Source organism: Ailuropoda melanoleuca, chromosome 2, assembly GCF_002007445.2.
Source record: "Ailuropoda melanoleuca isolate Jingjing chromosome 2, ASM200744v2, whole genome shotgun sequence".
Lineage (NCBI taxonomy): Eukaryota > Metazoa > Chordata > Mammalia > Carnivora > Ursidae > Ailuropoda > Ailuropoda melanoleuca.
Window position 1 is genome coordinate 185,965,195 of NC_048219.1, and position 23,802 is coordinate 185,988,996.

The 23,802-nt window shown below is 40.3% G+C and overlaps 1 protein-coding gene across 6 annotated transcripts in view; it reads right to left on the reverse strand.

Moving 5' to 3' along the window:
- The window catches only part of DOCK10 (dedicator of cytokinesis 10), a 240,246-nt gene that overhangs the window by 65,418 nt on the left and 151,026 nt on the right, over positions 1-23,802 (reverse strand). For all 6 annotated transcript variants that reach the window (XM_019798992.2, XM_011224086.3, XM_034655274.1 and 3 more), the window contains 11 exons: positions 20,194-20,415; positions 19,892-20,014; positions 18,441-18,523; positions 12,698-12,820; positions 10,886-10,965; positions 8,687-8,874; positions 8,120-8,185; positions 6,227-6,319; positions 2,880-3,003; positions 2,566-2,687; positions 2,103-2,189 (listed from right to left, as the gene is read on the reverse strand). In XM_019798992.2, the coding sequence (XP_019654551.2) occupies positions 2,103-2,189; positions 2,566-2,687; positions 2,880-3,003; positions 6,227-6,319; positions 8,120-8,185; positions 8,687-8,874; positions 10,886-10,965; positions 12,698-12,820; positions 18,441-18,523; positions 19,892-20,014; positions 20,194-20,415 (1,311 nt within the window). The remainder of the gene's footprint in view (positions 1-2,102; positions 2,190-2,565; positions 2,688-2,879; positions 3,004-6,226; positions 6,320-8,119; positions 8,186-8,686; positions 8,875-10,885; positions 10,966-12,697; positions 12,821-18,440; positions 18,524-19,891; positions 20,015-20,193; positions 20,416-23,802) is intronic.

The following is a 23,802-nucleotide window of genomic DNA, read 5'->3' on the forward strand; positions in this document are numbered from 1 at the left end:
CAAGAAGAGAGGCCTCAGAAGAAACCAACCCTGTGGACACCTTGATATTGGTCTTCTGGACCCCCAAAGGGTGAGAACATAAATTTCTGTTGTTTTAGCTGCCCAGTCTGTAGTATTTTGCTACAGCATCCTGATGAAATAATACGCCCTTCAATGCTATTTCCTCAAGAGGGTGGCACCTTAGAAATTCTCTAAGTTCTGAGCTGAGGGTCAGAGTTATATCCTCAGAAAGTGAGACACAGACTTCTAGTGAGGATACACATTCTGGATATTTCTCTGGAATGTGTTGATTCTAGAAGGACATCTGAGATTTGGGTTTTCCTCAGTTCCAAGGTGTGTGTGTGTGTGCGTGGGTGTGTGTTTGAGCTTTTCAGTTTCACTTCATTTATTCATCTATTTGACAATTATTTGTTGAAAGCTGACTATGTGTCAGGTCCTTGTCAGGCAGGAGGACAGTGTGGAGGCCCAGGAAAACCCAGTCCCTTCCTCCGTGGTCCTTCCATGATGACAGGGAGACAGGCACCATACTGCCATGTCAACACATACCTACTTGATCACGGGTAAGTGCTTCACAGAAAAGCAGGGTGCCATGTGAGTGCACAAGATGACACATCATGTCTGAAGGGTCAGGGAATAGGCGAGGCTTCTTTGAGAAAGTGACATTTGAGGCAACGTCTGAAGGACGGGTGGGAGCTGACCAGTCTAACACAGGGAGGGGGGGAAGAGAGAGAGATAACCTTCCTGACAGGAGGGCTGAGTGTCGGAAGGGGAAGCTAAGCAGATGGAGAACACGGTGCGAGAGAGGGCCTGGGTGTTTGATCACTGAGGTAAGGACGAATGTGTCCCGCCAGGGCAAGGAGCATGTGGGCGGTGGCAATGGATGCAGAGAAAGGTGAGCGGTGATGCCAGACAGACAGTTGGCCTGTTGAGAGGAAAGCAGCTGGACATGTGAGGACACAGGTTGATATTCTGAGGTATATGAAGACAGAATTGGGTGGGGAAGGACCATCTTATGGGACTTGAGGAGATCGGGTAGAGGACTGGGGAAGAGGCCTCAATTTGGCTTGAGGCACCAGAGGCTACCGAGAAAAATTCTGACCCAATATATATGTGAAACCTGGATGATCTCATTCCTCTTTGCAAGCGAGTATTAGTAACCCACTGAATTTAAGAAAAGAGAAATACATAGTTTGTGTGCTTAATGGTTTGCTTTGTACTTTATAATTGGTATCATGAAAGTCCTCATACTGGTAAAATCAACTGTCTCGCAGTGCAAGGGCTGGGTCCGTGGTAATTTAGCAACGGCAGTGATAACATTTGTACAGCATTTTGCAGTTTCTGAGATGTTTTCACATGCGGTTTCTCATTTTGATCCTTCCCACAACCTTAGGCAGATTTTATTGTCACCGTTTTTCTGATGACAAATTAAGGACCGCAAGGGTGAGATAACTTCTGCAGGATACTGAGAAAGAACTTGGCCTAGAAGGCTTTCCAGTGCAGTTCTGTGACCTCATGGCCTGCCCATAGGCACTGGGGATCATAGTTTTTGTTTTTTTTTTTTTAAGATTCTATTTATTTATTTGACAGAGAGCGAGTGAGAGCACAAGCAGGGGGAGCGGCAGTCAGAGGGAGAGGGAGAGGCAGCCTCCCACTGACTAGGGAGCATGAAGCAGGACTTGATCCCCGGACTCTGGGATCATGACCTGAGCCGAAGGCAGACGCTTAACATACTGAGCCACCCAGGCGCCCTCAGATTTAGTTTTGAGGTAAAGATGCAAAGGCTTTCATGTTGACCTTTCCCATTTTTAACACTTGGGTGTTGTCCGTGGAAGCAAACCATATTTCCAGGGGGGCGTCATCCTGAAACATACACGTCTGGTATTCTAGGCCGCAGTGTTGTGGCCCCAGGGCTGAAGGGCTGGGCATTCTGTGTCTCCTGGGAGGGGCATAACGTTAGGCTGCAGCCATTCTTCCTTTGCAGTCCTCAGTCCCCTGCTGCTCTGACAACTTGGGAAATGGTGAGTCCCCTCCTCTAAACACAAGAGCCCCCTGACAATTCTTTGCGTTAGAGCAGATGCCGAGATCTCAGGGCACACACTCACCTGAGTGTTCACTGTGGATACCACAAACGTCAATACTTTGAAGAGTGGTTTGCCACCGTCGACCCACTTAATGTCACTCCCACCATGCTGTAAAAAAGAGTGTGTTACTGTCACTGTGGCTGTTGGAGAAAAGCAAATAAACAGGTTATTTAGCGTATGTTAACTTGCCATCCTGATCCATTCACCTTCCATGACTCTAGAGATGCAAAATAGAAGAAAATGCAAAGACATCTGGCAATTTTGGTGAGGGGGACCAAGGTGATATCAGGGGGCCATTCCAATGGATCATTTCTACCAGCCATTAACAAAACAAGACCTTTGAAATATTGTAGGTCCATCACTCATCACTACAATGGAGGCATAGACTACAGTCCTTGGGTTCATTTAAATAGCAGACAGAAGATAACCTCATGCCATTTAGCTCATGCATTTTTTTTCTCTTAAATTATACATCACTCCATACCTTTCCACTTGCAGCGTCTTGAAAGCTTAAATAATTAGGAGGCAGGCTTGTTGCTATTGGGATATTGTATTCTTGAGAAGCCATCTGATCATGTTTCAACAGGGGAAGCCAAGCATATCCAACTGTGCAAAGGAAGAACAAAGAGAAAACTTGAGTACAAACGTCCATGGCGAGGAGTAAAAACAAAGTTATTTGTCACTTATGAATAGCAAACCTCACCACAAAAATTTAATAAATGGGAGCTTTAAAATACTCTCCAGTTCAAGTCACACAGATGACACCTAACGCTGTCTCAGATCGCGTCCTGTCAGTACCTGATGTTTCCAGGGTCTCCTTTTTCTTGGCATTAGCCTTGGCATTTATGTCACAAGTGACGTGATAAAAAGAAAACAAAATATGGTGCTTCTCATGGAGCTGTGTTGGTAGCTCGATTTTCACCTGCAAGGAGAAAGAATAGCCGGATTGGGGTGAAACTCATTTGCCCCGGGTCAGGGTAAGACAAAAAGCATAGGCGCCTTGGCCTTCTAAAAATTCTTTCACTGAAACCAAGCACCATGTTTCATGGTTATAATGTGTTAGAAGCACCGATTTCACTCTCAATGAATATCTGTCCTGCTGGCAGTCATGTGTCAAGGGGCTGATAGTTTTATTGTGGTGGGTGATGATAATTTGGAATGCCTGGTATTTGTCATTTGATAATGTATGCTAGTGGAGAATGGATTACACACACACACACACACACATACACACTTACACACACAGAGACTAACTGTAGGGTGTAAAAAAGGCACAAATGGAAGAACCTATCAGCAAGGAACACACACTGAGGGAACTGAGCCCTTGTGTGTGTGCATCGGCCAGTGCATGAGCATTGCTTGGGAGCTCATCACAAATGCACCATCTTGGACACTGCCCCAGACATGTGCAAATGGAATCTGCATTTTAATATGATCCCCAGGTGACTCATAGGCGCCATGTTGAGAAACATGGCCGCAGGGAACGATGTAACTTAAGCACGGAATCTATCCCTTTTTAAAAATAACAAAAAAATAGATGAAATGTGTTATTGTGGTAGCCAGGTAATGAGCTGTTTTGTGAGGACGCCATGTTGTAGCTACATAAATACAAATAAATACTTCCGAATAAATACAAAGCATAAAGTTGATGTATGTTAAAAACAGACGTAATGAGGAGCCTACTCCATGTTCCTAAAAAAGAAATGTTTTGACACCATCTCTATTTTATAGTGCTCTCCAGTTTCCAAACCTCCGAAACATACATTGTGAAGTAGGATGATAAAGAGGTGAGAGATGGTACAGGGCTTTGACTCACTAGGAGTTTGCGGTCTAGTCAGTAATAGAATCTTCCAGGACGAGAAACCATGTTTTTGTAACTACTTCATGCTGGATTCCCAGGATCCCGTGCAGGTAAGTGGCATTCCACTCAATATCAGCAGCTAGGTGGTTTCCAGAATGGTCATGCAATGAGGGGTTGGAAAACCACGCAAATCATCTTCCAGCTACTTTATTAGACTCTGTGCATCTACCTATCCAGCACGTATTTTCACAGTGTTCAGGAAAGGATTTATTCCATTGATTTTCAAAATGGTATGCCTGGAACAGCAGCATCAGCATCGTCTGGAAACTTGTTCTAACACATATCATGCCAATTTTCAGGCCCCATTTCAGACATACAGAATCCAAAAATCTGCGGCGGGTTACCATCATCTGTGTTGTAACAAGCCTTCTGGGTGATCCCAGGTGCTGACTGGTAAACTTGGAGAACTTTTCAATTAGAATGGTTTACAAGCTTACACATTCTTTACATACCAGTCTGCTAACCTGGTAACAAAGGCCGATGTACATTTAAGAATATAGAATAATTAGCCATAATGCTAAGTGAAATAAGTCAAGCAGAGAAAGACAATTATCATATTATTTCTCTCATCTATGCAAAAGTGATGAAATTAAGGATTTTAAAATGGAAAGGTTATGTTGGATTACCATGGGGCCCAATGTAATCACAAATTTCTTATCAGAGGAAAGTCACAGTCAGAGATGCAAGAAGGGAAGCAGAGGTCAGAGTGAGGAAACTTCTGGAAGAGGGTCACCAGCCAAGGCCTGCAGGAGCCTCTAGAAGCTGGAAAGGGTGAGGTGAGGAGCCTCCCCTTAAACCTCCAGAAGAAATGCAGGTCTGCTGACACCTTGATTTCAGCCTTGAGGGACCCATTTCAGAGTTACGACCTCCAGAACTATAAGATAATGAACATGGGCTTTTCTAAGCCACTAACCTGTGGCGATTTCCTATAGCAGCCGTAGGAAACTCATGGAAAGATGTGATATTTTTAATCCCAGACACCTTATCAGCAGGTTGCATTAGTTCAGACCTTTGCCTTGTGGTCAGAAATTAAATTAAATCCCTAACGCTTGTTCGTCCGAATCTATAACACAAGCTGACACCCGTAGAGTAATTTACCATTGGCCCGATTGGTTTTTTCACACGTCTCAGGGCAGAGTGCTAAAGCTTGAGGCTCTGGAGTCACGTGGCCTGGTCTGAATTCTGACTATTACTTATTAGCGGTGTGCCCTTGGCAAAATTACTTCTGTGAGTCCCAGTTTCCTTATCCACAAAACAGGAAGGCTAAGTTCATGTCAGTTTGACTGGGGCTAGTGGCATGCTCAAATATCCAGCTGAACACTAATTCTGGATGTGCCTGTCAGGATGTTTCTGGAAGAGATTAGCATTTGAATTTGAGGACTGAAAGAAGCAGAAGGCCCTCCCCAGCCTGGGTGCTCGTCATCCAATCTGATGACGGCCTGAAGAGAACAAAGAGGCAGAAGGCTGAATTCTCTCTCTGCCTGATTACTTGAACTAGAACATTGATCTTTTCTGTCTGCCCCTTGTTCTCAGGCCTTCAGACCAGAACTGGAATCTACATGATAGCCTCGCTGACTCTCAGGCCTTCGGAAAACACCACTGGCTTTCCTGGGTCTCAGGCTTGCAGACGAAAGATCATGGACTTCTTGTCTCCATAATGACGTGAGCCAATATCTCATAATAAATCTACCCATCCGTATGTACGTATCTCCCCCTATTGGCTCTGTTTCTCTGGAGAACCCTGTGGGGATGGAGATGATGCATATATGGAGTGTAACAAGGGGCCTGGCACATAATAAGAGAGAGTCTCAGGAGTTGGTCAGGGTAGGTCTTGTTCCACGCCACATTCAGAGATGACGGGATCCAAGATCACTAAAATTCACCTGAGTCATAAGCCATAGCGTTGGCTCACACTCTCTATTCCTATGTTCTTTCCATTATGACATGAAATGCAGCTATTGCTTAGTAAAGCTACCTAACACAATCTTTATTATTTTGATTAGTGAAATAAAAGAAAAAAAAACTATTCTCACTTGAAAAGAACGATACCATAAAAACATCGTGTTTTTGAAGGGCGATCCTGTGCTAAAACATTCGGATTTGCAGCATAACTCTTGGAGCAACTGTCGATATCGTTTCTAAATCTCACTTCTGTAAACATCAGCCAAGGCATGCTCTCAGTCTGAGATGTGGTCTAGAGAGAGTGTTTATCTTTGTGAATTACCTGACCCACTCACCCATCTTTTTAGGAGCTCCTGGGGGGCAGTGGAGGCCTGGCCCTTACCTCATCGGAGAAATCCGGATTCTGGGAATGGTGCAGAACTGCTGTGTGGGCAGCTGAGGTGAAGAGAGGCCCTCCAGGTTTTCCATAAATACACTGTTTAAAAAGTTATGAGTCGAATGATTGTGAGTGTCTGAAATCAACCCCAAGCACAAAAAAAGTCAGTCACAGGCTTAACTGACATCTAATTCCTTGAACTTCTTTCACCTGCTGCCCTGTATTTCATAGACCAGAGTGCTGCCGAAGAAAATCTGAAGGCTTTGATTCATCATGTAGCTGTTACACTGATCTGAATCAGTTCGTTTCTAGCTTTTGATTACCAGGAGATAAGAGCTAAATTGTTCAATTCTGATTCCTGAAAGGTGGCTCTTGAAGGGGCCCATGGTATCCAGCTCTGGTTTAGAGTTGGTTTAGAGGCAATCAGTCGTGGGTGACCACNAGAGCTAAATTGTTCAATTCTGATTCCTGAAAGGTGGCCTCTTGAAGGGGCCCATGGTATCCAGCTCTGGTTTAGAGTTGGTTTAGAGGCAATCAGTCGTGGGTGACCACAAGGTTTGGTTGGACTCCAGCCCTTGAAATGCCAGCTCCCAACCAAGAATGTTGAGCTAGAAGGATAGGGCTGGTTCCAGGCTCCACCATATTGCATTACTATTCTATCCCCACCCCTAGTCAAGCCAGGGGATGTCATATGGTACTTCCTAGGCGTGTAGCTTCAAAGTTCCCTTAGCCCAAGGCTCAGGGTGCCTCTTCTGGAGTCTGTTGTATCTCTGCGTGATCCTTTAGAAGGCAATGACATAGGAGACCCATACATCTGCTATTATTCCTCTTTGCTAGAATTTTCCCCATAAACACTGAACTAGCATGACTGCTGTGCTCGCCGTCTGGTCATTGCCTTTGTTTGTTTGAAAATTCCATTTTGCTTTAATTTTTCTCTCCTGATGTTAACTGACGTTACTGCAGAACTTGGAACCTGTGGAGACTGACAGAGGCTCAAGACTATTTTAAAGAACTCTTTCTCCCCTGCATGACTCATTCACTCAGACTGATTCTCCTTCTTCTGAATCACGCTACGAACCGTCTTGGTACAGAGAACACGATTAGTATCTGACAGAGTGCTTTAAAAGATTATCTCGGATAATGGTGGGGGTTAGTCAGAAATGGGCTTTGTCCTTTACTATTCCATCCCTCTGATTCATTGAAAAGGGGGAAGATCAGGCCACAGGCACACTAAAAATAACTTCCCTCTCTCTTTAGGGGTCACTTTATGTGGTTTGAAGTCCCTAAAATAAAAACAGCCTATATCAGAGATGAACTCTGAAAAATGACATCCAGTAGCACCTTTGGAGGTTAAAAAGCACAGTTCATACAAACCTTGTAGTCTTATGGGTTTTATCAAATCATGTGATCACGACAGGGACCGACTTCCTGGAGCTATCTCCCCTCTCCTCTGGCACTGGGCCACATACTGCTTCCACGGACGTGAGCATCCCATGGGTCCGCTGCCCTAGCCACTGGGCCAGTATGCTGCAGCCCTTCGGCACAGGCCACACGAAGGCCCAGGCCGGCTGGGATGTGGCATTTTAAATCAAGTATGCTGGAGGCGGGCTCTTTGAAAAGGGCAGTCTTGCAGCGGGGAATCTTTGCATTCATTTCACACTAGAGTGGTTTCCTTTTTTCCAAGTCACGTAAAGCTAAGCAGAGCTATGAGACTGGCATTGCTAATAGATCCAGTTAATGATGGCTATTCCATCAGGTACATTTTAGGAAGTCTAACGCAAATGTATTGACTTGCTGCTCTTCCAATCACAGTCAAATAAAAAGCTCCTTGGTGGTGAAGAGAACCTATGCACCTGCTTTCCCCCTAGGTGTCCGTATCCCCTTGCGGACTTGGCTCACCTTTACGGGCTTGGCACCTTCTTCGTCAGAATTTTTGAATTCAATGCACACGGTTATATTTCGAGCCTGAAATTACAGAGGGGAAAATGGAAATTGTAATTTCTTGTTAAATAACACCAAAAAAAAAAAATCCAAGTGTCTAAAATAAGTAGCTTCTAATTAAATCTGAAAACTGTAGAGTACCCAACCCTTTCTTATGTTATAACCACAGCGCTCAGAAATAGCAGAAGGACTTGGAGATATTATTCAAAAGGGAAGAAAAAACTCACATCAAAAGGAAGCAGATACGCTATTTTCAGAGTATCTTAAGAAACTACAAAAAAAGAACTTGAGAACAAAATAATTTAGGGCTGATTTTAGAAAGGATTGTTAATATGTTTTAAAACTATGTATCCTTAAACACTTTTAAGGTGAAACTCATCACTGCCCCTTATGAAGCACGTTCTGCAAATGGAATTTTATTCCAAAGTGTTGACCTATGATAATTTGTATTTGAACTTTCAAGAACCTGTCTTAATACGATCTTGGTAGGGTGCAGAGAGAGCACATCTCAGACACAGACCATACCTTGTTGAAACATTTCTGGCTATCATACTTGAGGTGCCTGGGGTAAACGTAAATTTGATTTTTGTATACTCTGTAAGGACGGCAATACTTCGTTGAGTCGTAAATAAATTCTTCCACCTCGACTGTGGGTTCTGGTTGAGCTGTCACATCGAAAGGCTTGACAGGGATAAAGGACGATGTTACACAGTCTTTAAAAATCAAAAAATAAGAGTCTGTCATTTAATGTGATTGTTTAAGGTGAACAATACTTAACATATTTTAAAATGAATCCACTCGAAATAGAACTCTGTATTTGCAAAGGGATTTATGTTAAATTAAGCAAGCCTGAAAAATTTGCAGGAGGTAGAGATGATAGATACTCAAGCCATTTAATATCAAAATTGATGTCTCAAAAATTGGTAAATCTTTTGGATGGATTTATAACTACTTTATTTTTGCATTAAGCTTCATATGAAAGCTAAATTTTAGCTAATGAGTCTCTGAGCACACTAACCAGGTGCTATAAGATAAGGATTAACCCACTGGCCTTTACCTAACATTATAAAAATAATACAGATATTGACAGAACAAAACTTTGTCCACTGGATCTATTATGGATAGTACCTAATGGATTGATGGTAACTTTTCCTTATGGAACGATTTCACAATACAGGCCTGCAGCCCCCCTCTGCTATATTTGATATAATTTATTCTATTTTTCTCTCCAGTTTTTACAATCTTGAAAAATCTAGCCTTGTAGGAACAGTCTAAGGAAAATAAGAAAGACAATTTGACGTTTATAAATCAAAACTTCTGTCACTAAATAGCTTGGGGGCTGATGGTGTGGTCACTGGAAGACAACAAGGCCTGCTACTTTCCTTTACCCCATCTGGAATTTTCCTGTGTTCAAAAAAGCAAAATGGTTAGCTAAATATGCTTGGGAATCAGATTACAGGGTTTCCCCTCCAGAATCAATTATAATATTTTTATTATATGTACAAATTTCTCTAATGTCCTATAGTCGTTTCAAGGAGAATATTTTAGCTTCCTCTTTTGTTATTTTTCTTTTCTGTAGGTAATAAAAGACAGACACATCCCACAAATCAGGTAGGGGAAATGGCTTAGTTTCTTCTCTGCTTTTCCACACCAATCAATATAAAAGTGATTTGGAGCCATGGCTTAGGTTAAAATGCTCATTTTATTTCATTTTAAAATGATTCGTAGAAAAATTATAAGAATGAAAAACTTAATAGGGCTAATGGTAATTCAAATATCCTGTAGTAATCATCTGCTCTCTGTCTTTAGCTCGTTTTAGGATGCTTTATTCATTCTTTGCATCACTGAGAAAGTCACTAAAAGGGAGAATCAGAAGTAAAACAAAATAAACCAATCTTGTCACTTAAGAAATAAATTCTGGGGGCGCCTGGGTGGCACAGCGGTTAAGCGTCTGCCTTCGGCTCAGGGCGTGATCCCGTCGTTGTGGGATCGAGCCCCACATCAGGCTCTTCCGCTATAAGCCTGCTTCTTCCTCTCCCACTCCCCCTGCTTGTGTTCCCTTTCTCGCTGGCTGTCTCTATCTCTGTCAAATAAATAAATAAAATCTTAAAAAAAAAAAGAAAAATTCTGAAATTCTTATTTATAAGTTAATAAAAGCTCCTTCTAAAATTCATATTTTCACTGACATAAATAGGACTCTTGAAAAAGATACATGCTCCCTGTGTAATAACAGAGTCTAAAAATATTCCAGCAAAAATTACAACGTGGCCACTTGGGTGGCTACCCATAGTGTTCAGAGCAACCCTCTGGCACACAGTATGGGGGAGCCAGCCCTGTATTTTGAGTCAGAGGAACTGGATAGAATATAAATTCTCCCATTATGGATTATTGGCTTATGAGTCTATCTGAACCTGACATTCCTCATTGACAACCCTTCAGGGTTTTGAGGATTAAATGACATAATTTAATACCTTGCAGGGTGCATGGTGCATCCCAGATAAACATTAATTTACACTGAATATGGTTCCTATCTTATAATTATAGCCTGTCTTAATGGAGAAATAAGAAGCCCCAAATTTCTGTAGGATAATGAATTCCATTTATCCCAAAATTTGAGAAAAAAGACTTGCAAACAAGCTATTATGACTAACCAACTATCCAACCAACCAACTAACCAACCAAAAGACCGCTAACTACAAGCAAACCATGACATCATCATCATACTTGGATACTCCAAAGGAATGTTGTCAACAGCAATATCCAGGCTTCCAGGGATGGTCTGTGTTTTGCTTACTCTGTCAGCCCTGTGAAGGTAGGGAACAGACACACACACACACACAGACACACACACACTGAATTATTCTAGTAGTCAAGACGGGTCAACTGTAATTCTGAGCTTTGATAAGAGTAAACAGTACTACCCTAAGCAACCTTGTAAATGATTTTGTTGAGCTGGTTTTATCCTGAAATCTAAAATTTATGTAATATCACCAATAAAAATAGAAATCAGTGAGGGGTCAAGTTACAGATATCCTGAAGAATGTTTTAGGTTTATTTGCACCTTATTTCAGGGAACATTTATATAAATGGCCAAACAAGTATAGTAGTAAATATAGTAAATAGATTGGTTTTTTTTGTTAACAAAAAGCTCTACCATTCGAACTGGTTTAAGTGATTTACTTTCCAGAAGATGCTTAAGAAGTCTCGAGGGCAAGGCTGTCTTTGCTGCAGTTGCTAAGCGGATAGTCTGCTTGTTCCCTTTTCACCAGCAATCAAGGACAAGGAGCCTTCCCCTGACCTTAGTTCTTCTGCTATCCCCCTACTTCGTGAATGTGTGCAGACACCCTCTCACCACCTATCCCCGTCCCCACAATCACTGCAGTTCTCCCCCTCTCCACCAAAACCTTTCCACCTATTGTCCTTTTGTAGTGAGGTGAAAGTTCCTTGAACAGTTTCAAGCTAAGTCTTCTAGGAGACTTAGCAGGTAGAATAATTATAATGGTGGGTCCAACCCAGCCCTTCCCAGCCTGTGAGAGCTGACTGTTAAATTTTCAATCCTGTGGGTGTCAGGGGAGTAAGAGTCTAAGGTAAATCGCTTATTGTGAGAGATCTCATCACCCCCAGAGGTTGAATGCATGATGATATATTTTAAAAATGCTGTGGCTTTCATAAAGTTTTTCTTCTTTTAACTTTCACTGTCTTTTCCAAAATGAAGTGGAATGACAGAAATAGTATGAATTACTGTATTCACAGCAATGAATTACTCTATGGAATTTCAAAACATAGTTCTAAAATTCCTTAACACTCCTCCTATTTAGAGGTATCTCTATCTCCTTTCTTTGAATCTAGGCTGTGTGGCAGCTTGACAGTATTATGGCAGAAATGTCACTGTGATGGTTTCAGCGTCCTGGTCTTCAGAAACTGGTAGTGATCATTTTCTGTCCCTTGGGACACTTACTCTTAGAAGCCAGCTATCCTTCCATGAGGAAGCCACAGTATTTCATGGAGAGGTTCGCATGGAGAAGAACCAAGGCCTCTCGTCCACAGTTCCAGCTGAGCTCCCAATCAACAGCCCGTGTCAACTTGCCAGTCATTAAATGAGGCATCTTGAACGCGGATCCTCTGGCTCCAGTTGACCTCTGCCAGCTGATGCCATGTGCAGAAGAGACAAGCTCTCCTCGCTTGATCGTGTTCAAATTATGGACTCGGGAAAGTAAGTGATGGTATTCTTTTAAGCCACTAAGTTTTGGGGTGATCTGTTACACGGCAATAATAGTTAACTGACATGGTTTAATGTTTCACACTCCTTCCATATAATTCTAGCAACTTCCTCTTGTGTCATTCAGGCCTATGTGAGGGCATCTGTAANCTTGTGTCATTCAGGCTTATGTGAGGGCATCTGTAAAGCATCTACTTTCTGGATTAGTTCGGACATTCGAGAATCAGGTAATCAAATACTATTTATGCAGAGTGAATTAATCAATAGTAGCAATGTAGCTGATTCATGTTAATTTCAAGAGCATCCAAACCCCCTACCTTCTGTAATCTGACACCAATTTTAGCAGGTCCTCTGTTGAAATCTTGCTACTTTCTTGTCTATACAATGGTGAAAATCTCGAGTCTCTGTCCACATTTCCCTGGTTGTCCTTAAATACTGATCTGAAAGAAAATGATATTTGTTCAGGTTGGCATTTGAAAATTGTTTTTACCACGTTGTGTTTTTAAGGTGACAAATGACTCAATTTCCCATTTGTAATGGAAGAAATTCCAGGAACTAATGAAATAAAAAAGACAAAAAAAACTTCTTAGACAAAAGTTTCATTTAAGCACTATCTTTGTTATCTTTAATTCTTTATTTTCAATTCAATATTTACAGGGACAGCAGCCAATCTATATTACAACTACATTTATTTATGATTTAGTTAACATATCAAACCTTGGAGTATTAGGAGAGGAATAAGAAAAGGGTTGTCCTTTTTTCATTATTTTCTGGGCAAGCCAGGGCCACCTCAGTTTGGGTGGTGCTATCAGAATTTATGAGTAGAGGAAAATGAATAAGGTTGTGTGTGTGGGTCTAGAGGGCCAGACTCTTGAAACACTTTCCTGGAGATAAAAGTGCCCATGTCCTAAATTTTAGGACAGNTTTATGAGTAGAGGAAAATGAATAAGGTTGTGTGTGTGGGTCTAGAGGGCCAGACTCTTGAAACACTTTCCTAGAGATAAAAGTGCCCATGTCCTAAATTTTAGGACAGAGACAAAGATCAAATGAAGAACACTTGAGTCAGAATTTTGTATTAAATTAATGAATGCCATTTATTTTCTTCTTTGGTCCATTTCATTGGAACTAGATAGATTTGATTAGAACACACAGATAGTTTTTGTCCAAATGGTACTGTAATGTCAGGCAATACAACAAGTATACATGGCAAGCTTAAGGTTAGTGTTTCTTCCTCATCATTAATCATACTCCATGCCTATGGAAAAAATTAGACCCGTGTGTAATTAATTTTTCATTAATGTTAGAGAGCTGCTGAAATTTTGTTTCTTCTAATATAAGGAACTTGACTAGACTATTTTGCTACTCTTTAAATGAACCAAAGATTTCAATACATAGGCTAAAGTGGCCAATTAGATATCTGATCACAGAGCTTTAGTGTCAAATAATATAGAAAATGGGCCAGGATGATATTTTTAGACTGCTTCAACCTTTCTGCTCATTTTTCTCTGTTTAAGTTGTCAGGGAAGGGGAAAAGGGTTCCCTCTCAAATGACACTGGGGAAGCAGAATGGAAACACTTAACTCGAAGATTATTTTTATTTAAATATTACACAGGGTTTTGTGTGTGTGACATATTGAAACCAACATGATGTATTTACAACACAGGAGGAGGTTTAACTGAGCTTGAGTAGTGGGTTTTTTTTTTAATTCATCAGTCACTACAAATGTATCAATAGATGTGAGTCCTATAACTCATTTTTGCTTTTAGCCGCAGCTCTGTCCTGGAAGGAGCTCACTTACATTGGACACATTGTAACGAGAATGAAGCACACGGTTTGAAGGAGAAATACTGCTCACAGAGCCATACACACTGGCCTCCTTGCTCAATAAATATGCTAACTGGCAAGAAAACAGAGAACTGACTCATTTACACAGATGGCTTCAGGATGGCTGGGTGATTGTGCCTCGTTCCAGCTGCCACAGTTGGGCAGTGATCAGGATAGGGTGAGGATCTCAAAACCACGACACCTGGGGTATGACTGAAGAAAACAGATTAGCCTGAATGAAAAGTAGCTTAGGTATCCCCGAGAGCCTCATTCCTAAACAGCATGAATAGCTGTGACCCATTGAAAGAATAGGGCATTTTTTTTTGTGATTAATGCAAGATAAAACATAAAAGTAATCATCAGGCAGTTTAAACATATTTTTAAAGAATGAATTATTTAATCATTAGAGCTATAAGAAGATGGAAGGCACCACGGTGGGATGCGCTTGAGTTTTTGTCACTTGGAAGGATTCAGCATGTGGACAACCGTTTGTTGGGGATGTTGTTGCCCTGTTTGCCTTCTGTAAATAGATGTAAGAATGAATTTGTTCTTTTAATTTTGTTGAATTTTAATANTTAAAGAATGAATTATTTAATCATTAGAGCTATAAGAAGATGGAAGGCACCACGGTGGGATGCGCTTGAGTTTTTGTCACTTGGAAGGATTCAGCATGTGGACAACCGTTTGTTGGGGATATTGTTGCCCTGTTTGCCTTCTGTAAATAGATGTAAGAATGAATTTGTTCTTTTAATTTTGTTGAATTTTAAAGAAAATCCGGGGTTGTGTCCTGGTCCACTCAGAATGTCGTGTAAGAGGGATTAAAAGAAATCCGAGTCCTGGCGTGGATATAGGCACATACGATTGCGGGGGCAATATGCACGGAAAGAGATCCCTCTAACAACAAGACACATTGGGAAGGATCGACTTTCTCCCAAATCAAAGAGCATAAAATACCCATTGTAGCCATCTGAATATGTTCTTCTTACCTCCTCCAAGAATCATTTTTTTAACCATAAAACGTCAGTATGGCTGGTGCCAAAAATAAGAAAAAACACCAAATTCATTTAAAAAACATGTTCACGGGGATGAGCATCTGTGTGTGGAGCAGCGGGTGGGATGGGTTGGATCTGGGTAAAAATATGGTCAGAAGCTAAATTGTCCATTCCACGCTTTTCAGTGGCTGTTGATTTTAAGGGCCAAAGTGTTTTAGGGTACTCTCCAAGCTACATTGTTAGGCAAACTGCAATCTAGAAAATACAGTCGGAAGAAACATGGCCAGACAACCAGCGTATCCAGTAGGGGTTTGAAATATGTCAGCAGGCTAGTTTATATCAGAACGGCTTGAAGGACCACGACCCTCCTCTGATTCGGTCACCATTCATTTGAAGCCATTTCCACATTGCGAAGGGGGAAATTCAAATCTGCTTTGGCTGGGTCTTGTACTTATTCCAAGCGGTTTAACATGAAATCTTTAGAACTGGGCTGCTAACCATTTTTTCTCAGATGTCAGAGAGGGTTACGTATGTGCAAGTCGTATATTTATATACACAAATTGCTGGTGTCTCCTGTTTCCTGACCTACAACCAAACCACTCATCAGGCATTAATGTAGCACGAGCTTGTGGTTTTGTTGGCTTTCCTGTCCTAGACATAATTACTCCGATAGCCAGTAATATTGTCAGTCTCCCTAGAAACTTCATCTATCATTCTTCCAGCATATTTTACTAGACAACTTCACAGTACAATTGTGACTTCTCTGTACCGCTCAGTGAGGGGTAATTCTTTCCCTTCTTTTCCCCACATTATTCTTCACTGCCCCAAATTTACCAGAAAAGGGGACTTATCACATAAAATATTATCTCCACGGGTGGCTTAATAATAATCATATAAGAATAGTGACTTCTAATCATGACTGTCTTTTATTGGGTACAAATCTGTGCTCATTAATCCCTGCAACAATAAATTACATATCATCAGTCTTCTTTTGTACATTGGAAAAAAAAAAACTGAAGCAAAGACAGACGATGAGTACTTGCCTAAGTTCACTTGGCTACTAAGTAGAATTGAGATTTCAAAATGAGCTCTGGCTCTCAAACGCCTGCTTCTAAAACCTCACAAAAGTTCTGGATCCTTTAAGAGAAAATATGTTTGCCATTGTAATTTTGCTATATTTCAATCTTGCCAAGGGATACCTTGCCTCTACATGCCCCAACGGGTTTTCTTGTGGGAACCAAGAATACTTATCAATAGGAGAAAGCTTGACCAGAAAATTAGAACTGGTTATCTTTTCTCGAGAAGCTTATGAGAAATAAAAACAATGAAATTCAGCATAAAGGGTTCAGTATATTCAAATACTATCTGTCCATGTATTATGCGCTGGCATTAGCTGTCCCTGCAGGGAGAGAAATACAAGAGACACAGAGTGATATGTGTGATCTACTTTATGCCCAGTGCTTTTGTATCTGAGATCACACCCATGGCCTATGAGGAGGGCGTTGTCAGCTTTGTTCTGTGGATGGGACCCTGAGACCCGGAGAGGAAACTTGCCTGAAGTTACCGTTCGTAAGTGGTGACCTGATTTGGACCATGTCTGTCCAACTCCTGGGCCTGGTCTCTTTCTCCCTTACGATGGGGCTGCCTTGGGGCAAACTCATTCCTGGAGACTGTGTAAGTCTGTCCGCTTTCCCTTCCCACCCACCTGTCTCCAACTTCAAGGAACAACCTCAAAATGATAACAATTATTGGTGGATTCACTCCGGTTATGCTCGTCCCTCGGGACTGTGAGACCGAAAAATGGCAAAAGTAACAGATTCTCCCTCTGGAGTTTAAAGTTACTGCCACTGGGACAATGTTACCAATACTCAGATGAGTACTCACAAGGCTGTCCTACTTTGTAGCACTAATTAACTTTTTGAAGTTCTTTTGGTTTCTGCGTTGCTGACCTTTCTTCCTTATGTCTGTGCCAGGCTTTTCTTTTTTTCTTTTAATCTTATTTTATTTAGATTCAATTAATTAACAGATAGTGTATCGTTAGCTTCAGATGTAGAGTTCAGTAATTCTTCAGTTGCATACAACACCCAGTGCTCATCACATCATGTGCCCTCCTTATGCCCATCACCCAGTTACCCCATCCCCCCACTACCCCCCCTTCCAGCAACCCTCAGCCTGTTTCCTGTAGTCAAGAGTCTCTTATGGTTTGTCTCCCTCTTTGATTTCATCTTGTTTTATTTTTCCCTCCCTTCCACTATGATCCTCTGTTGGTACTATGCTAGATGAAGTAAGTCAATCAGAGAAAGACAATTATCACATGATTTCACTCATATATGGAATCCTCTTTTAACAAATTCTTACACAATAAGGAGGCAAAGAGATTGACAATAGTAATTGATCTTTAACCAGATCCAAATAGCAAATCTTGTTCTTTATGCAGAGCTTACATGTCCAGGAGGATGATTCTACCCTCAGTGTCCCCATAACTCAGCATTTCTATCAGGGTGAACTGGTACTGATAAATTTGGCTATGCTAATCAGTAGCGATATCAAACAGATTTTAGATGATCAAATTGGTGGTTTCATCTGGACATCCATATATAGGCCTGTGCCCTGCACCCAGATGAAAATATGCATCCGCATAAGAAATCACATTGCTTCCATCTGAATTTTATGCACACCAAATTATCAGGATAAAATGTCAAGCGTTTATTAAACTACAGATGCATAATAAACAAGCTATGACTTCGATCCTACCAAGAAGCCATAGCATATCTGGTCATGCACACACATGTACTCACCTCATAGCTTCAATCTATTATAAGCTGTCTTGCTAAATTGTCTTGTAAAACACATGTTTCTGGGGAGCACTGAGTGTTTATAAAGATGGCCACATTAATGTTCTTCTAGGGGTTGCTATATTAAAAATACTGGGGGGGTGTGCCTGGGTGGCTCAGTCTGTTAAGCCTCGGCCTCTTGATTTTGGCTCAGGTCATGATCTCAAAGTTGTGAGCTCGAGTCCTGCATCAGGCTTTGCACTCAGCGAGGAGTCTACTTCTCTCTGTCTCTCTCTCTCACCCTCTCCCTCGGCCCCTTCCCGTGCTTGTGCAAGCGCACGTTCTCTCTCTAAAATAAATAAATAAATCTTAAAAAAAAATACCAGGTAACAGAGAGGTGTTCAAACTGAAGCTTCCAATGCAGACTATAAATGCATCACTATTCTGTTAATCGTAGTTGTCAACCTACCTTACCGCCCAAGCAAAGGGCATGCGGTACTTTCCCAACTTGCTGAAGAACTGCCTGTTGGATTTTAGTATCTTTTGTGCATACTGAGGGAAAAATACATAAAAATATTGTTTAGAACACCTCTTTACAAACTGTCCAAGTAAAATACTGATACATACTTTTCCATATTTATCTTATATTGAAACTCTGAAATTCTGCCTCACTCGCCTGCAGACTCTGTCTTGTAAAAAGCCAAACGCTATCCTCTGTGTTGGACCTACTGTATTGTGTTCTGGAATTTTCACTCTGCAAATTTCAAATATAAAAAATACGCTTGTCTTGGAATGTCAACTTTTTTCTCTTTTTTTCAGACTTGAAAGACCTTAAAACGTTGAATGGAAAGTGTTTTCAAATTTGCACTCACAGGCTATCTTCTATTTTTATTCATGGTGGCAATGGTTGGCAAACTTGTTCTGCAAAGGGTCACACAGTAAATATACTGGGCTTTGTGGACCACATGGTCTTTGTTGCAGCTTCTCCACTCTGCCTCTCTAGCAGGAAGGCGGCCATAGACCAGCCATAAATGAATGAGTGTGACTGTGTAAATAAAACTTTATTTACAGAAACAGGTGGCAGGTGGATCTGGCTCGCATGTCGTAGTTTGCCAAACCTTGAGTCCCATAAATATGCTAAACACTGCCCTAAATGGTTACACCTGCTCAAATTCGATGGTTAGATATTCTTTCCCCAATGTATTTCCTTTGTGTGAAAAATACAGACTTTTAATACTTATTTTATATTAAATAGTAACATTTGATTATTAAAGAAAATTATTAAATTATTAAAGAAGATATGGTTATAGAAGAAAAGGAAGAGGGGCGCCTGGGTGGTTCAATCAGTTAAGCTTCTGACTCCTGATTTTGGCTCAGGTCGTGATCTCAGAATAGTGAGAGTGGGAGTCGCTGGAGAGTCTCTCTCCCTCTCCCTCTCCCCCGGCTCATGTGCCCTTTCTCTCTCTAAAAAAATTAAATAAAACATGTTTAAAAAAAAAGAAAAAATTTCCCATGTCCCACCATTCAAAGAAGCTTCAGTATTTCCTCTTTCTTCACTTAGGTATTAGTATAATATGATATGAAATTATTTATCTTACTTTTTCACTTAGTTCATCATCAGTAAACTATGTATTCATATTTTCAAGTCAGATTAATCCTAACTTTTCATTATTGCTAATATTTTGTTCCTTGGAGTTAAAGCTTTGTCCACATTTAAATTTATTTCTGCTAATAGATTATCAGAAGTCAGTCAAAAACCTAAACAAAGAATATATATTTTCAAATTGATGGATATTCATTTCACTAAGAAACGACCTATTTCAAGACCTACATTTTACCAAGCTTGATAACTCATCAAGACAGCATGATTTAATATCTTGAAAGCAATTGAAATTATTTATGGAAAAGATTATGCCTTACCTTGTTGGAGTCTGGGTTCTTAATATAAGGTTCAGCACCACTTGCAATGTTCCCCATCAGTACTTTTTCGATTTTGGCCACCAAAACAATTTCAGAATGCGGATTGCTTACAGAAAATATAGCCTATGTACAAAGAAAACAGCCAATAAGCATCTAAGGAAGCATATTGAAGACATTTACAAAATTCCACCTTTTTAAGGGACAGTTTTAAGGAATTTTTATTTCAGAAACTGACATAATCTTTTCGTAAGAACAACGAAATGGACATTTTTGGTGCCATCACAAGTAAACAAAAGTGCAACCTGCTTTGGAAATTTAAGCCATTCCTCTGGAAATCCTTTGACGTGAGGTTCTTCTGATTGTCTGGGAGTGACAGTGTCAATGTTTCCGTTTTCCAAAGCCACGGAAGCCCCTGAGAGCATCTGCCTGACAGCAGTGTGATTTAGATCCACGTGAAAATCTGCAGAAATCTTCCTGCTGTCTCTGAGGTCATAAAGTGCCACACTCACAAAAAAAGGCTCAATCTGCAGGAAAAAGAAAGAACTGATGGTTTTGATACAAAGTCATTACACCTGCAGTTGCCCCATTAGTATATTATTTAAGAAAACGGTGGATAAATGACTACTATTTATATATAATATTTTTAATATCAATAATATCTATCAAGTGGTAAGTGATTAGTAGCTTTGGAGAAATATTCAGAGATTACCGCTATGCCCTGATATTCATCAAACCTAACCTACCATTGGTAACTCCCACTGGAATCAGCTACCACTATGATGGCTACCAAGGATGATTTTCTAGTTCCATCGTTCTTTCTACATTTATTCATTGGTATTCTACTGTAATGATGAGCTTTCCCTTCCTATTCATTTATTTATTTACTTATTTATTTATACAAGTATAGACTCATAGATTACTACTATTTTACTCAACAGATTTCAATCTCTTACTATCATTCTAGTGATGCTCAAATTGTCCCAGTTTGGCTAGAGGTAGCTCCTGTGTATTTTGGTAGATCCCTGTGATTTCGGCAGGGGAGGGCACTTCTTCACTCAACAAAATGTTCTAGGCTCATCTTACACTTTCAATGCTCCGGTCATTTTTCCATCTAGCCCTGATTCCTTTCTGTGAGGGTGACATTTAGAAACCAAGATCTCAGTGCTCATTATACTCATTGTTACTGGGACACACATCCACACATCCACACACACAGACACACAGACACACATACATGCACGCATACGTGTCCATACACCTCACATTTGCATCTACAATGATTTCTTTATCTCCGTCTATACATGAATATTTATTAAAAACTCATAAGTTCATGTTGCAACTTGTATTTCCAATTCAAATCCAGAGGCTTCTTTCAAGCCTTTCCCCTATTCATATTTCAGGTAATTCTTTCCTTCAATAGTGAAACAGCTTGGCTCTTGTTTTCATTGGCCTATTTACTTACTTGTTCAATAAATTTACTTACTGGTTCAAAGTAACCAGTCTCCCAACCATAGCCACCTTCCTTAATCACCCCTTCTGTACCACCCTGCCCAGTGTCCCAGACCCTGGCAAGGCCAAATGCAAAGTTTCTGTGCCTCCACATGGCTTTCTGCCCCCCATCATCCAGAGTTCTTGCGTGCCCTGAGGCTCTGCCTGACTGCCCCTCCACCTCTCACCACCATGCTAAGAAGGAAATGGAAGAGGTGAAATAAAGAGAAAATGGGAAGAAAATGGAAGATGGGAAGGAAAGGGAAAGTTTCTTGATGGAGTTTTTCTTTTTTAAAGATCTTATTTTTTTATTTGAGAGAATGAGAGAGAGTAAGTACAGAAGCAGTGAGGGGGAGGAGCAAAAGGAGAGGGAGAAACCAACTCCCCGCTGAGCAGGTAGCCTGCCTTGGGGCTCAGGACTGGATCCCAGGACCCAGGATTATGGCCTGAGCTGAAGGCAGATGCTTAACCAACTGAGCCACCCAGGTGCCCCCTGGGTTGACTTTTAAAGAAGGAAAAATTAGGTAAAGATGTGGTTAGAAGGAGGGTCTATGGTCTGTTGAGTGACATGTGCAAAGCCATAAAGCCATGAAAGAACATAAAGAACATGAAAGGATGCATTTATGGGAGTTGCATTTGAGGAACATTAAGGAGGTACAACCAAAGGACACAGAAGTCCACTAGGTGTCCTGGTTGGTTGGAGAGAGGGGTTCACAGGGACACACATGCATAAAAGAAAAGTCCTAGGTTTGGGTATGTAACGAATTAAGTAGATGTCAATGTCATTCACTAATATATACGATAAAGATACAGAGGTGGGTTCTGGATGGTTCATACACAGGCATCTATAGGACATTCCAGTCACAGTTGGAGATAGTTTCGAGCTCAGCCAAGGAAACTGGGTTGGGGGGTTTTGTATGTGGGCTCTTGTCTAAGCCATGAGATAAAGAAAAGAGAATCTGAATGGCATTCTGGGAAATTTCAGCATGCAAAGGACAGAGATGGAGAAGGGAAAGCACTTTATAAAGGAGACTGGGGAGTGGAGAGAAATTTAAAGAAAGCAAATGACAATTTTCATGCAGCCAGAGTATCATAGAAACCGAAGAAGAAAGATTCAAGAAAGAAGGAATTCTCAACTTTAGAAAACCATTAAATGCAACAGAAATTAAATGAAATAGGGACTGAAATAAATAAATATATGCATGTGTAATTACATACATATTATACATGTGTACATATATAAACATNGTGGTTTGTAGTAGTAGTCATCTGCCAAGAGTTGAAAATGCAAAAATTACATGAAAATAACTCAGGTAGGAGCTCAAAACACGTTGAAGGTCAAAGTAAAAAAAGTCCTTTTATTTTTCACGAATTGGGGCATTTTGATTTTCATTTCTGCTTGGTGAATGGAAATAAATTACCTACTTTGATAATCCATCAGAAATTAAAGCTCATATGGTGATTCATTTATTTCTTCCAATCCACCTTTTCAACTTAAATGTCAAATCTCACTTTTTGAATCTCTGGCTTTTCAATAAGGATTTGTTTAATCAGGCACTTGAAAGCCTAACAAATTAAGTCATAGGTGTCTTATGTTTAGAATTCTGTATTTTCTTAAAAGAATTAAGAACATAAAATTTTAAAGTAACTCTGCTTTATTTGTTCAGATTTTTGGAATCAATTGCTATTTTCAAAGAAATATTTTATACTAGAAAACCATCAACTTGAATTTGGTTTTCAACGGACTGACTAAAAGATTACATGCTGTCAAATATTTTTTCCTCATCCTGGAAAAGTTCTTTGAGGGAGTCTTTTTAGAAGTTTATTCATTAAATAGAGGAGATGCTTCTTTGGTAACCTGGAGAAATATTTCGATTAATTTAAAAGTATGCTTACAGAATTAAAAATGATGAGTTTAAAAACAGCTATATTAACAAAAGAGTGTCACTGAATAATATACAAATTTTTAAAGACAATGCCATTACACAAAAAATTACTGTGGAGTTTAGGTGAGACTATTTTATTAGTTTTTTGTCTTACTGTTTATAAGCATGATGAATTATTTTTCAAAGTCTTTTTCTATTTTTTTTAGTTTAAAATAAATTAAAAATAATATGGGCATGTAAAGCACCTCAAATCAACTTGTCCCTGTGAATTTACAGACATACAAGGGCGTACTGACGCTGGGTTCTGCACTTGGGCATGTTGTCGTGCTTGGTGAGACGGGCCCAAATACAGACATTAAACTTCTGAATATGAGTTTTATTACAAAGAAAGGAATCCATGTGGAAGGAGTCATTTGCCCCGCACTGGAAAGAAAAGCCCATTATCTTTTGAGTTTCAGTTTCTAAACCGGATTTTTTAATCACACTGAAGGCTGTGTCTAGTCAAAAAAAATAAATAAATAGATAAAAAATAAAAAA